Raw genomic sequence first — 15,967 nt, 5'->3', positions numbered from 1 at the left:
TCCACTGTAAAAGTGAAATAACGAAAACATCCCAGGCCCGAACCTTATCTGTGTTGAAAGTTTGATCGAGATCTGTCGGGTGGTTCAAGAGTTATTAAGTTATATTTATTTTCATATATTTCTATCCTCCCCTCTCGTCCGCTAAGATCTACTGTCAAAATGAAATGATAAAACAACTTATCAGGTTTGAACTTCATATATGTTGAAAATTTGATTGAGATCGATAGGTGTTACGAAAGTAATTAATTCACGAGTGTAGTCATTTTTATTTTTACATTAATTGATTATTGTATATCTACCCCTCCATCCCCTTCCCTACGTTGCTCCGTCAAAGTGAGATGAAAAAAAAAAAATCATCCCAGTCCCGAGCCTTATCTATATTGAAAATTTGATCAAGATCGGTTGGGTGGTTCAAGAATTATTAAGTTTTATTTATTTTTTGTCCCCCTCCTCCTCCTTCCCTAAGTCGCACCGTCAAAGTTAATAGCTAAAAGCACTCCCAGGCCAGAACCTCGCCTACGTCAAAAATTTGAGAGATCTGTCGGACGGTTCAGGAGATTAAGAATCACAAACATAGTCACTTTCAACTTTATAATATACAGTATATTCTGAATTTTGGCACGTCCTAGGACTAATGTGTTGTCTCATTATTATTATTATTATTATTATTATTATTATTATTATTATTATTATTATTATTATTATTATTATTATTATTATTATTATTATTATTATTATTTCAATTTCAAAGTTGTCTATGGCGAAAAGTGCATAGTTTCAGAGTTAGGACTGTCCAAAATCGCGAAAAAAAACAAATTTCAAGAGGCCCTATTTCGAATTCGAAAGACTGTATTATTATTATTATTATTATTATTATTATTATTATTATTATTATTATTATTATTATTATTATTATTATTATTATTATTATTTCAATTTCAAAGTTGTCTATGGCGAAAAGTGCATAGTTTCAGAGTTAGGGCTGTCCAAAATCGCGAGAAAAGCAAATTTCAAGAGGCCCTATTTCGAATTCGAGAGACTGTAGATGGTTGTTCTTATCAGCGTAAAGGAAGTCACGCATACACAATCCAGAAGTGCATATTTCATCAATTGTCAATAGACGTAGAGGGTATTATTTACAGTGTGTAATTCTCAGATATGTTTTCAATAGAGTTTTCAGATATACCGTAATTTCAACAAAGGTCTAAAGTAGGCAGGAGATAAACCTCGACAACATTGGACATCCAATGCTTCGAAGAGTAGGCGGAAGTGTTAGGAACAGGAAGCTCCGTTTTTTTTTGTTTTTTTTTTTTGTGTGTGTGTGTTTATGTGTGTGTGTGTATGTGTGTGTGTGTTTGTGTGTGTGTTAGGAATAAAGAGTAATAATATGTATTTCGTCACGGTATATTTCACGCTTTCTTCACTTATAAGCAGTGTGCGAATTAGATAATCTATATTGGGGGGGATAAAATTAGGCCAAAGGACATAGTCTGAAGGTTCAAATTTCAAAATGAGACAATAAATGTCTTACCCCCATATATATATATATATATATATATATATATATATATATATATATATATATATATATATATATATATATATATATATATATATATATATATATATATATATATATATATATATGTGTGTGTGTGTGTGTGTGTGTGTGTGTGTTCGTGTGTGTGTGTGTGTGTGCCATCTGTAATAAATAAGAGATTTATTAATTTAATAAATCTACCGACAATAACTATGCACATATATATTGTCTGACATACACACACCCTACTAAACCTTTCTGAACGTGTTTGAATGTTGTACTCACTCTTGTCCTCGTAGCTCTCTAAGGTTTATTTAGTTAATAATTCGCCTCGAGCGATGATCACAAGCATATGTTAATTTTTCCACTCATATTGAAAGCTTCCACTTTGCATTAATACATACAGGTTGGGAAAAGAAACCTACTTCAGTCTTGTGAAAACCACTAAAATTATCAGTTAAACCGGACATTTTTTTTTAAAGAAAATCTAGATATTAGCCTATCAAATAAGAAATGGATTGTTGCTGGTCCCGATTTCTCACATCAAGGTCAAATCGAAGGCCAAATATTTAAAATCTCTCAATTCAAATTTCGAGCTTGTGCTTCTACTTCCCGCTAAAGCTGTGCTCATCACGACTTTTTTCTCCAAATATCGATTCCGTGATGGGCACAGGAAGTCAACACTTAAAAATGACTTTACTGTTAGGTTGAAGATGAGTTGATTCACTATGGGCTACGTTATTCAAATAAAGTAAAACATTACACTGAAGTTTTTCAGACAACATTAATTGCGTGGACAGCAAACTGTACAGCGAAAAGATGGAAAAATGAAGAGTTAACTTAAAAAAAACAAAAAAAAAAAAAAAAACGCTTCAGTTCAAATGCTTATACAGACACGGACAATGACACGGAGGACCAGTCGTATTAACAAATGCTGAAACAAATCTTGAATTATTCGCTTATTCATCTAAAAATCACATTCATTAACATGTCTTCTCACTAGGAGCGTATCCCCCAGCGTGTACGTTAACATATACTTACGAGAGAATACCTATATCTCAGATTTTGAGTACAGTTTCAAAAGTTCATTTCCGTAAACTGTAAAAGCAGTGATTACTATGCTAATTATCACAAATTAAATGCAACTTTTAAGTTGCATACACACAACCTACTAGGGAATGAAGACCATGTGCTAACAAAGAGTACACTGGAAAATGGAATAACATGTTATAACAAAAATTAAAATAAGATGAATAAGATGATAATCGATACAAATATAGAGGATGAATATGACATATCCGAACATCGCCAAGTATGGTAGAATAAGCTATTTGTTTACTTCTTCTTGGCCAACCTCTAATAACATTTATAAATCTATATGTGGCTTTGTTATACGCAATTAGTACATTCAAATTCACAAACGATGACGAACTGAAGGGTACAAAGGTACAGTTGCAAGTAACAACCGTAGTCATAATAATATAGTTCTACTAAACAACGTTGAAAATAGTGGGTAATTAGGTGGTAAGTAGAAATGACCAAAACTGAACAGTTTACATCGATCATTTCGAAATACAGCCAGAAGATTAAATTTACAAGAAATAACAACAATCAGTGAAATTTGGAGTTATACTAAGCATAGTTTGAGGGGGAAAGTGAGCATCCCTGGTGGGGATACTTCAGCTGACTTCTTTGGGGGGAACAAAATGTGATTGAGGGGGAAAATCCCCCTCATCCCCCCGGTAATTCGCACCCTGCTTATAAGCGTGAAAGAAAACGTCGCACCATGCGCTTTCCGAGTACGAGAGACGATTCTTTACACTTCCAACATCCCGCCAAAGGATTCCGTGTCCACTGCTATCAAGGCTTATAGTTTGCCTGCTGTGGACCAATCATAAAATCGGACCATATCTCAAAATTCGGTTGATGGAATGTCTGAGAATTTCACCCTGCAGGGATAATCTTTACACCCATTGAGCATTAATGAAATATGTATGCATTTTTGGATTGCGTATTCGTGACTTCCTTTACGCTGATAAGGACCACCATCGACAGTCTCTCGAATTCAAAGTACGGCCTTTTGAAATTTGTTTTCTTTTCGTGATTTTGGACAGCCCTAACTCTGAAACTATGCATTTTTCGCCACAGGTCCATATGAACTTTTTCTCTTATTTTGATGTGAGGAATTACCTCTTAAAGTTTGTCGGCATAGTTCATTAACACCCTATATATATACAGAGAGAGAGGGAGTCTCGGAAGTTCCCTAACATAGGGTAACTCTGTTATTAAAAGAGTTACAACAAAATGCAAGAGGGAAAACCATCTTCAAATGTGATGTTTTCAATCTACGGTGATTTTTTTTTTTAATCTAACTTGTCCTTTGGGCTGTACACTCTTTATGCGCCCAATATTAAATGAAAATGTAACGTCGTTACCTGCAGCATAAGCGAAATGAAGTTACTCTCTTTTGCACTAACGTGTAGATGGACAGCCACCATTTCAAATATGCCCTCATTCACCATACTCTTACACAATTTATTCAACTCAGGCCCTGCTCTCTCCTCTAGAGACTGTATTAGTGGCAACGTTGCATTTTCAATTAACATTCGGCACATAAAGAGTGTACGGCGCAAAGGGCTAGTCCGTTTTTTTTTTTTTTTTAAGTTCTTCACTTTAGTTTCGAACATCGTATTTGGACACGGTTTTCTTCTTACATTTTGTTGTAACTGTGATAATAACAGTGTTACTCTATGTCAAGAGACTTTTGAGACACTCTGTATATATGTATAAAGCTAGAGCGATCATCTCAGTCGACCCTATTAATGAAGTCAATCTGTTGAAATATTAGCGGCTAACTGTGACTTTAGCGGTGACTCTGCATGCCCACCTATTGAAAAAAAAAATGTAAGGATTCCAGAATGCTGAAAGTTAAGTTAAATTCAAACCTCTTGTATCAGTAGATCACTCCAATATGATAATAATATACTATAGCCTAATTTATCGAACTTCAGAAGTACAATTTATTTATTTATTTATTTATTTATTTTGAAGGCAGTTGCTGTTAACAAGTTTTAACATAATGTATTTAGGCTTTTGAGTAATAAACACGATAATTTTAATTTTGTTACAATTTGTCTAATTTTAGACACTGCATAAACCTTAAGAACATAAAGAACATACACACAAGGAATGTATATGCCCTGTAAATTCGGAAAGTAGAGGAGCATCAGAAAATTAAACCTAAATTTAAAAAAAAGAAAAAAAAGCGTTGTATTGTTCAATTTCCTTGGCACTACGAAGTAAAATGTGTTGGTAAAGAACTGACGACTAACTAGAATTTTTAAGAAAGCAATAAGTCGACCCTGTGAGACTTAAACATAAGTTAGTGAATTTAAAAAAAAGGAATAGCCTACTTAAGTTTTTTTAAGAACATAAAAAATAAAGGAAAAATCAAAACTTTTCACAATATCAACATCAATAAGAATCTCGTACTGCTTACTGTCGAAAGTCACGTTTATTGAAGCTACATTTTCCCTCTTGGCTCGCACAGTCAGAATTTTATTCTCTAGAGGGCTGTCCCAGTGCGTACAAATCACACACACACACACACACACACACACACACACACACACACATATATATATATATGTGTTTAATTAGAGAAACCTTATGGATAAAGAAAGTGGGTTTTCTTTAAAACAAGCTTTGCACTTCTTTTGCATTATTTGTTTCTGGATGTGTATGACTTTGTCTTCTAATAGAACGGATGTTTAATGTTCCATGCGGAAAACAAGACAAAGCAAAAATCGTGCATAGAGTAAACCACTTTTCTCAAATCAGCGATTCGAATATAAATTAAGAGAGCCATCAAATTCAAACTTTTGCCTCCGACATGAACGAAAATAGATCATTTGACCTAAATCCGCTCTCCTGAACTCGAAAATGAACAAGTAGCATTCTTATGCAGCAGAAGCGAAGTTGGATTCCGGGGAAAATTATAAATTTATTATTATTATTATTATTATTATTATTATTATTATTATTATTATTATTATTATTATTATTATTATTATTATTATTGATTATGTAACTAACTTTATAACCTATGAAACCTGAAGGTTCAATGCTGTGTTCACAAAAGCTCTCCGCTGATTTATGTCCTTAGCCAACTAGATCCAGTTTCTACTTCGTGGGACCATGGATCTGTGGTTCTATTTTTGGTTGGATAGCCTTAAAATTTATACCTATTACAATGGTTCGGATTCCACCTTAAACTCTACTTCCACGTCACATTAAGATGCTGATAACTGACCATGAATTCCAACCAATGAGATAGCTCGCTATTATATTCGTGTTGATTGGTATAGATATTACATTATTTAAGTTTAGAGAAGCTCATTGAGGCTCGACTCTGTTGCCAAGTACGAAGAAAGGAAAATTAAACAAACAAGTAATGTATTAAAAATGCTGCATCCTAGAGTTCTCATGACTAAACAAGAAAGAAAATGTAAAAATGTCCATGCAACTATGCACCAACAATTGCGAAAACATCCAGTCAAATGTGCAAATATGTTTCAACATAAGCAATGCAGTGGAAAATATCCAATAATCATATCCTACCTGTTATTGATAAAATCCATTACATCTTGTAACATAAGTTAGCATGTTCAATGCGACTGATTTACAGTACAAGAAATTGATGTATATGAGAATAAACTAATTCAAATAAATTTGCCTTATTTTGTGTTAAGATAACGATTCAACTTCAAATTCACGCTCATATTTGCCGAACTTTTATGTTACAATAAACAACTGTATGTACTAACTGTCGCTTAACACATTTCTGTAAACAGAAAATGCTATTTATGACAGACAAGTTGGTACAGGGCAGTGCTTCAATAGTGAAATGTCAGTTGATGAGAAATCAGATAGTTGTTGGCTAGCTTGACTTGTATGAGATACAAGTTTTTGATCCTAACAGATTCGTTAAAATCGATTCTGGTTTTGTGCATAAATTATTTCCAAACACATTTGGAGGTATTTGATTGTTACTGACCGAAACTATTTTAATGAGATGGAGAGTTTTAAGCCATATTTTTATTTCCAGTTGTGTTATTCGATAGTAGTACTTGCAGTTCAACACGCAAACACATTCCACCTAAGTAACATAACTAGTTCAAGAGAGTACCCTCCTTGAACTTTGATAGGAGTACCTTGGCACATGGATACCCATCCCTGATTTTAGTGAATAACTTTTGACATTCGCAAAAAAAAAAAAAAAAAAAAATGCCCACAAATGTATGGCCTTCACCTTCAACAAATGTTTTGCCTTTGATCTCTGAGAAGAATACATGTTTCGGCCAGCAGAATACGTGTCCCACATCCTGCCAAAATAGTGGATATTTTATCAACAAAAACTTTATACAGGGTGTTTCAAAATAACACTGACAACTTTTTGCAGGTGATTCCTGACACCAAAATAAGATAAGAAGTATAGACCAACTTGGATGCTCAAACGCTTCCTTTCGGAGTTATAGCCTGTCGAAAGCATGAAAAAAAAAATGAAATTTTAAGGTCCATAACTCCAAAACTATAGGACCTACCGTAGTCTGATCAATACTTCACTTAGAAACTAGTATGTGCCCTATCCAAATATCTATTATTCGGAATCCTGCGGTACTCACGCAGCAATTCTTATAATGAGAGTTTGGCTACGGGCATATAATTTGAAGTACTCACTGTCTACCTCTATAAAAGTTGTTGCAGAAGTACCGCATGATTCTGAAACATGGATATTTGGATAGGACACATACTAGTTCCAAAGGGAACTCTTGACCCAACTACGGTAGGTTCGATAGTTTTGGAGTTATAGACCTTTGTATTTCATTTTTTTCATTTTTCGGTAGCCTATAACTCCAAAAGAAACCTTTGTTCGCCCAAGTGGGTCTATACTTTTTGTCTTATCTTGGTGTCAGGAATCATCTTCCAAACGTTGTCGGTGTTGTTTTGAAACACCATATTCACCCCATCTGTCCGTATATCCGTCCAGAATACACACAATCACAAAAAAATCACCTGATGGATACTTTTTTTTTTCAAAATGTGGAAGGCCAAACGTTAGGAGTAGAATGTATTGGTACAGGTGAGTATCCAGTTGATCCCAAGACATTACATGTGGGTTTTAAGGCGTTAGTTGCACATATTTTTTTTTTTTTTTCAGGATAATTTCACATTGAAAACGGTACAATCGAACTTTAGTTATATCGTAATGATGTTTTTAAGAAAGGCAGAAGATTTCGCAATTAAGTAAAATTTAGTCTGTCAAGCAAATTACATTAGTTTTATCATAACCAACTCAAGTATTCTCCATTATCTACTTTTCCTTTTTTGGTGGGGGGGGGGGGCAATGAAAATTTTGAGGATTGCGACAATGCACTTGTATCAAGATGTGAGCAATCGAAAATTGGTTAATCATATATTCCTATGGGGTTAATAATGGATATCGTCATTGATTGATAGAGTAGCTGACGCAAGTTAGGTTTCGGAGTTTTAAGCAACCTCTGAGATGATTTTATTCAATAGAAAGCATTTACCAGATTGGACAATACTAATGTATCCGTAGAATTCAACGTTCAAATGAATTAACTAAGCGATCTATTCGGTAATGCCTTAATATTTTGTATTTTCGCACATTAATTCATCTTAAATTATACGGGATCTCATTTGAACTATATTTAAACCTAGGCTAGGTAGAATATAGATTGTTAAGATTTTTTTTTTAATTTCAAAACCAAACCGAATTTCCTCGTGGGGTGTACACTGTAACGCTGTTTCTTTGCTTTTATTTCAATTTCAGAAACAATAAACTTAAGATAAAAAATAGATGAAACGTGTAGAAAGTAAGGAAACACATTGAATGAAAATATTTATTATATAGAGTCCTATGTTTTCTTTAGCTAGCAGCCTTACTATTTGGAACCAAAAATGGAGATGCTTTGCCATCGGAAGTGACGAAATTATTTGACTCTCCCAGTGGGAAGGAATACGTGTATTGGCACTGAGTGTATGTGTGTTGTACTTGCTTAGCACAGCCTTTACAGGTTAAATATTTTGAATCAGTTTATAAAATGTCTTCCCAAATAATCCATTGCTTGAGAAGAAATAAATAGGAAGACTTCTATTTTCGCATAACAATATCAAATATGATGTACACACAGAAGAACAATTTTGTTAACTAACTAACTAACTAACTAACTCTATGGCCTATGGAACCCGCAGGTTCAGTGCCGCGTTCACCAAAGCTCTCCACTAACTTCTATCCTTAGCTAATTGCATCCAGTTTCTACTTTGTATTCCAATCTCTGCGAGATCCATCTTAATATTATCCTCCCATCTGCGCCTAGGTCTTCCTAATGGTCGTTTTCCTATGGGTCTTCCAGTCAAGGCTTTGAAAGCGTTTCTACTTTATTCCATTCTAGCTACATGACCTGCCCACCTAAGCCTCCTAGACTTGACGACCCTAACAATGTTGGGTAAACCGTATAAACTATGTAGTTCCTCGTTATGAAGTTTCCGCCATTCCCCATTCTCGTTCCTCTTGGGTCCGAATATTCTTCTCAGGATCCTGTTATCAAATACTTTCAGTCTATGTTCTTCCCTCAGACTAATTTTGTTAACTGGCTGTACTAATTAACTGCAAACTAATGCTACTGTTGAGATGACTAATGCATATGGACAAGCATGTAACAATTCTTCCTTGGACTAAATTTAGATTCGCACACCCTTTTCCCTCTTAAGATAATCCTGGAAGTTGCACAGTTATATTTGAATTAAAAGGAAAAAAAGAGCGTTAACATACTTCTATGCTGCGTAAAGTCACCACCTGTAAACTCAAAGTTCGTCCTTGGATGAACTGATACTAGTGAATGAAGTTTTGAAAATGTAATAAGTATATGAGTTATACACTTATATGCAAAAATATGCAGTAACTTCTCAAACATGGGTTATATGCACTATAGAACTCGGTTATTTGATCTAAAAAAATATCGGTTGCAATGTATACATAGTAACACAGAATATCCATATCACATAAGAAGGAAAAATGCAAACACATAAAATAAATCATGTTTATGACATTGAACTTTCCAAACTTTTAAAATATGTCCACTTCGTACCCTGCACGAGTAATTTGTTTTCGAATATACAGTAATAACATTATTATTAATCTATATGAGTTGATAAATTGCTTTATATTATTGGATAATAATAACTAACAAAGAACAATGCATATTGCGTAATCATATACATTCGTACTTTGTCATACACGTAGCTGTTTAATGCTAAAGTGTTACAAGTTTTCTTTTAGAGGCTATTTACATCCACCGACAAGCAACAACATGTTAATACTAGAGAAGCATGGTTCAATGCATTTTGAATAAGTGCATGCACACGTAGCCACCTGCAATTCTGTTGACCGCGAACCGCGGCTAACAGTCACGTTTGCTATTGTGTAGGAAAAAAAATACGTTCGTGAGTGAGAACGTGCTAAGAGGGAAGAAAATCCATGTTGCCGGGTCTGATAATTTTCGTGGATCATTTTTTAAATAATGTTCGATCCTAGTACGATTGATAATCATTTTTTACTGAAAAATCATATATATATATATAATTTAACTGAAGTAATTTCTCATGAAATAACAATTATGCCACAATTTTACTCAAGGTATGTAATACACATTTTATAATAAATGCTTCTACTAAACAGAATCATAGTTGAACAATCATTCGTGGCCCCGCGTGGCGTAGTCGCTAACGCTCTCGCCTTTGGTGCGAGCGGTCCCGGATTTGATTCCCGGTGGGGACACTTGGTCGAAAAAAACGTAACAGCTTTTTCAGGGCAGCCATCTTCAGTGAGTTTTTTTCCCCTGGGATTCCCTCATTCACACCAGGCAAATGCCGGGATGGTACCTAATATAGTAGTCACAGGTCGCTTCCTTCCTCCTCCAATCTTTTCTTCATTCCCTTTCATCGGATAGTGTGATCGCCGAGGAACGTCATCCCTCATACATGACGAGTTAAATGGCCATGAGATGCCGAAAGCTCAGAAATCTAATTCATAATCCTAATTCTTGAACAATCATTCGGAAGAGGCAGTTTGATCCATTAAAAATTCCGTTTACCAGGTTTGGAAGCGAGGAATTATTATATAACTGCTTGTTGCATTAAAAAAAAAACAAAGAAACAAAGAAAAAGTTATGTAATAATATATGTCATTGTCATTGTGTTTATATATCTAAAAAAATAACATAATTGACATGGGTACCTCCGAATTACGTTTCTTCCACTTCGAATATCAATGGCGCGCATTTATGGTTTCAAATCAGCATTATAAGACAGTTTGGGAGCTATTTAGTTTTAAAAAAAAAAATATTTCAACTTCAGCACTAAAAGTAGATGTATAAAAGTTAAATACTGATTAAAAGTATACATATAAACACCTCGAACTCAAGAGATGACAATTGCATATTAAATTTACACCCCCGTCTTGATAACACTCTTAAGGACACGTAAGAACATTTCTACTTAAAATGGCAACTTAAACTATCTTCTTTCCACGATCAATCTTATACTGCTTCGTAAATTCAAATCTCGCCAAATAATGTTTGAAGTCATCTTGATTTTTCCTTGTGTGTAGCGCTTTCACATAAAAAAAAAGTTTTGATATGTTTTCTTAAATAAAAAAAAAACTTTTTTCCAACTAGCTTATTTGTTTTCTACTACCACTGGGATTAGAGCCTCTTTTAACAATATATATACAAACAATCCCAAACCAGTGATATCGAAATCGAAACATGTGTAACAGCAAACACAACCGCTGTTAACTGAAACTTTGTCATCAATATAAATGTTTATCTTCTCACTTCAAACCTCTAACGTTCCAATCCTCAACTTTCTGAAGTGAGTTTCTACTACTGAATATATTGAACAAAATATAAATTTGTAAGCATGGCCGAACATCTATATATTTTCACAATAACATTTGTAAACTGTTTCACGATAAGACGATGAAGTGTTGATTTCTTTTAATGGATTATTCATCTTCCTTCTTTTTGAAACTAATTAATTAAATTACAAAGGGGAAAATGCAATCAAGCATGAAGGTTTGTGCATATTTTACTGTCGAACAGCTTAATTTGAAACGAAAATTGCCGTGTGTGTTGAATAAGTTTGCAAAGTATATCATGTTTGCATGCATACTACATGTAATTATCATCAAATAAAACACTTATAACGCATATGTGATAAAATCTAGAAAGTATCATTACTTTTGCATACTCTGCAATGTAAGTCAAAATTCTCCACGAAAGTGTACGATTATCTTTCGTTGTTTGAGAGTCAAATTATATTTAGTTCACATCATGTTCTGCTTTCTCGCCTGAATAACTGTATACCTAGAATTTGTACTGTACTCAAACTATTGTGGAGTATAGGCGATGAAGCATCCCTAAGATGTGACAAATATTCGCTAAATTAAGAGCTTGTTCGGTGTATATATATATATATATATATAAAACTTGATAGTTGTTTTGACATTAAATTGCATTACTAGACATTAAATTATAGCTTGGTAATTGTCAATTGAAGCATATTAAAAAAAATCAAATTATTCTGGGATTGGTATAGAAAAATAATTATTATGAACAAACGTGGAAGATAATAGCACGTTAAAGAAATAAAATAATACAAAATAAAATATATAACTGTGCATAAATTAAAGTTGATAACAACGTGCGATATTTGACAAACTTGTTAATAGCACTACAAGTTGATAGAATAAAACTGAGTCCCAAATATTATAGTACAATAAGCAAGTTTGTTCGAAACATCTCAAACATTATAAGGTAAAACTATGTTATGTGAATAGAGTTCCCGTGTAACAGTATGCAAAATATACTCTACAATACATTCCACATCTCTTTTTAATTCAGTAAATTTGATGTGTTTGTGTCAAATCACTTGGTTTGTTTAATAACACATACCCTTCTATTGCATCATACAAGTTATTTACCTCAGAAGAAAGTGTACTAAAAGTGAAAATAAATGCCAGCAGTCGTCATTCCAGAATATATCTATCTATCTATCTATCTATCTATCTATCTATCTATCTATCTATCTATCTATATATATATATATATATATATATATATATATATATATATATATATATATATATATATATATATATATATATATATATATATATATTGCTTTAATAAAAAAAACAAAAAAAACTTCAAATTAGTTCGTTCATTAAAACAATTTTCTTAGTGATTACATGTACGCAGAGTACATTTAACTTAAGAGAAAACGTTTTGTTGCAAATTTAAAAGTACATGGGTAGCAAGTTTATTTTTCATATTGCCCACTCTACTCGGTATATCAGATAGTAGCAACATGGCATAAAGTACAGTATGAGGGAAATCATCTGGTTTTCAGCCTTAAAATCGCAACTGAAAATACAAATGGTTCAAGAATTGTAGTAAAGGACAGAAAGTTAAAATAATTGTTATTGTTTCTGTTGCCTATAGTTCAGATTCCAGCTATGAGTAACACAAAAGAAAATAATAACGTCGGTGAGAAATTGTCTAATAATAATAATAATAATAATAATAATAATAATAATAATAATAATAATAATAATAATATACACAATAGATGGCTTTAAAACGTCACTTAGTGTTAGCCTTAAACTGTTGAGCTTTTCTATTTTTACGTTTGATATAAACAGTTCGCAGCGAACCGGTACAGTAGAGTAAACATTATCCAGTGAACCGTATAAATTGCATACTATTTTGTAGGTAGTTGCAGACCTAATTATTATCTTCGCCGTAAGATAACACGTTTCTGCTAATTTTATCGAAAACGGTATGAATACCGTTTCCATTAATTTCAAGATTAACAAAAACATTATATAAAAAAATATCTCTTAACTTGCACTAAGTAAATATATTAATGTTGCAATAGTCTTTGGGAGGGGTGAATGAAAACTATTTGGCCCTAGAGATGTACTCCTTTTTTAAAGTTATGACACACAATTGCTAAGGTGCTGAGTTGAAGCAGTTGAATTTTGTGTCAATTCAATTATTCGTCGACTGTCTCGAATTACATTACTGTTTTTGACTGTTGAAATTTAGCGCCCATTTCCCGCTCTGAGATTATATGAGACGTGACCCTACAGTTTAAGGTGGAATTCAAAACGCCATAATGCTTTCAAATTCCAAAGTTCTATAACCGGAAATCGATCTCGCGACCCGCGAACGAAAGGTACGCGAGCTACCTGTTAGATCAACAGGAAGGGTTCGACTAAGATATAAGAAAGAGTATACCTTCTCGAACAGTCCGAATAGCCCACGACACTCTTCGTTTCGGGACATTCAAGAGACGATGTGGTCAACGCCATGCTCTGCTCGTTTTTAAATTCATAATTTATTATGGATTTCCAATTAGTGCTTCTCCACCACTATTTTTTTTTTAACTATCCCTGGTTTTCTAAGTTCACTCCGAGGAAGATAAATAAAGAGTGTATAATTAATCCCAGATTCGCGACACAATTCTCTGCTATTCCTGCTGGTTACGGTAGTTTGAATCCCAGTTTAAACTGTATTTTTTTTTTTTTTAGTTTAACGTTCCACGTTTATGCTCTTTAGGTTAACCGAGATGGTTGATTAAGGCAAGTGAATGATGATGAAAAAAACTACTGAAGTGATACTGTGAAGGGGAACAGGAGTACCACGAGAAAACCCAGGGACTCGATGTTCTACGCCACAAATTTGTTTGACGTAGCTTCGAACCAGGGACTCCTCACACTAGAGGTAACACTCTGATTAAACTGTCGATCCATCCATGCCTCATATAACTTCAATGCTGAAAAGGGACTATAAACTTTAAGCAACAACAACAACACCATTGCTTCGACCTCCATACTCGGTGTCTGTAATCTTTGAAAACGTTATGTTGCTCACTGGTGTACGTACAATCAGCGACAAAAGTTCGTTCCATTTGATGAATTTAGTTTCGTAAATAACTTTAGAATGAAACGACAATTTTATTACAGTTTTCAGTAAATTAAAAAAAATGCAAATTTTTTGTATGCTCCAGCCTTGAAACTCGGTGAAACTGTGTACGTTCAAACGTTATTCCCAAAATAAATTTTATCAAACCGAAATAAGTTTATCGCTGACTGTTCAGGTGTATATCCTTATGTTTCAATGTTTGTAAAAGTCAATTGGCATAGGAGACGATTTAAAGAAAAAAAATCAAATTCCTTTCTTTTGACTTCGAGACCAACGCGGATGATACTCTCGCTGATGACAATTGAAGCCATGTCTTCCATAATCGCACAAGTCAAGCTGAAAATGTATTGAGAAACTCAATAAAAACGGAATATATGTTGGAAATGTGAACTTGGAAATCACACTTTTTTCATACCTACTTTGCTGAATAACAAATGCCACTTATTATGAGAAAAGATCTGATTTCCAAATTCACATTTCCAACAAATATTCAGTTTTTATTGAGTTTCTTAATATCTCTTCAGCTGGACTTGTGTGGTTATGAATGTCACGACTTCAATTCTTAATATATTATCTAGATCGCTCTGATTTTCTAGCATCCCGCATCTTAGATTATTAAATCAAAATAGCAAAGTCTATGTGCACAAATTGGGTTAAAGGTCGGAAATACAATGCAAATTTTATTAAATAATTAAATACATAGCTAAATCGCCAATGACAATCTATTCTCTTAACTTAAAAAAAAAAAACGCATAATGAATACTTTTTCACTCACCTTACTGCTAGCCTTCTTCTCCCAAGGCGTACACAGAAACTGCAACTCCTGCCACAACGCTAGGATATATATAAGAACTGTTTCATTTGGGGATGCAGGGGAATGAGCGTTACTCATGCATTGGTGTCAGCCTCTTGATTGTTCTATTTCTGGCCAGTTGCTAATGCCGGATTAATCCGTGATATTTACCAACAGTATAACGCATTTGAATGGAAATAAAAGAAAGCAAATAAGATACAATGAAATAGAGAAACAGCAACTACTGAACAAAAGTAGTGTTCCTTTTTTCTATCCACTTTGTGTACAAATTCCCTTCTGATATTTGAGGCACGTTCCGAATATTAGTAGTAATACCATATAATGCTCTACTAAATCAAAGAGTTATTGGTTGGTTGTGTGAGAGTTTAGCATTCCTTCCAGCAGACACGTAGCAAAGGGGGGGGGGTCCTGACCCCCCTTCGAGACCAGAAATGAAAAAATAAGGAATTATGAAACAAAATGAAATGATAAAAACAAGGATCTGCGTTAAAAAATAAAATAAAAAAAAAAAAAACTACATGAAGCTTTTGGTTACTCTTT

The 15,967-nt window shown here is 33.7% G+C and overlaps 1 protein-coding gene across 3 annotated transcripts in view; it reads right to left on the bottom strand.

Annotated features, from left to right (window-relative positions):
- Nse4 (SMC5-SMC6 complex kleisin component Non-SMC element 1) overlaps window positions 1–15,523 on the bottom strand; it is a 131,267-nt gene extending 115,744 nt beyond the window's left edge. For all 3 annotated transcript variants that reach the window (XM_081761819.1, XM_081761818.1, XM_081761820.1), the window contains exon 1: window positions 15,389–15,523. In XM_081761819.1, coding sequence (XP_081617945.1) covers window positions 15,389–15,505 — 117 coding nt within the window. In that variant the 5' untranslated portion in view covers window positions 15,506–15,523. The remainder of the gene's footprint in view (window positions 1–15,388) is intronic.
- Window positions 15,524–15,967: the final 444 nt, after the last annotated feature.

This window comes from Thermobia domestica, chromosome 6 (assembly GCF_964235325.1).
Source record: "Thermobia domestica chromosome 6, izTheDome1.hap1.1, whole genome shotgun sequence".
In the NCBI taxonomy this organism is placed as follows: domain Eukaryota; kingdom Metazoa; phylum Arthropoda; class Insecta; order Zygentoma; family Lepismatidae; genus Thermobia; species Thermobia domestica.
The sequence above is the reverse complement of the archived record's forward strand: the minus strand, read 5'-3'. Positions and strand labels throughout refer to the sequence as shown.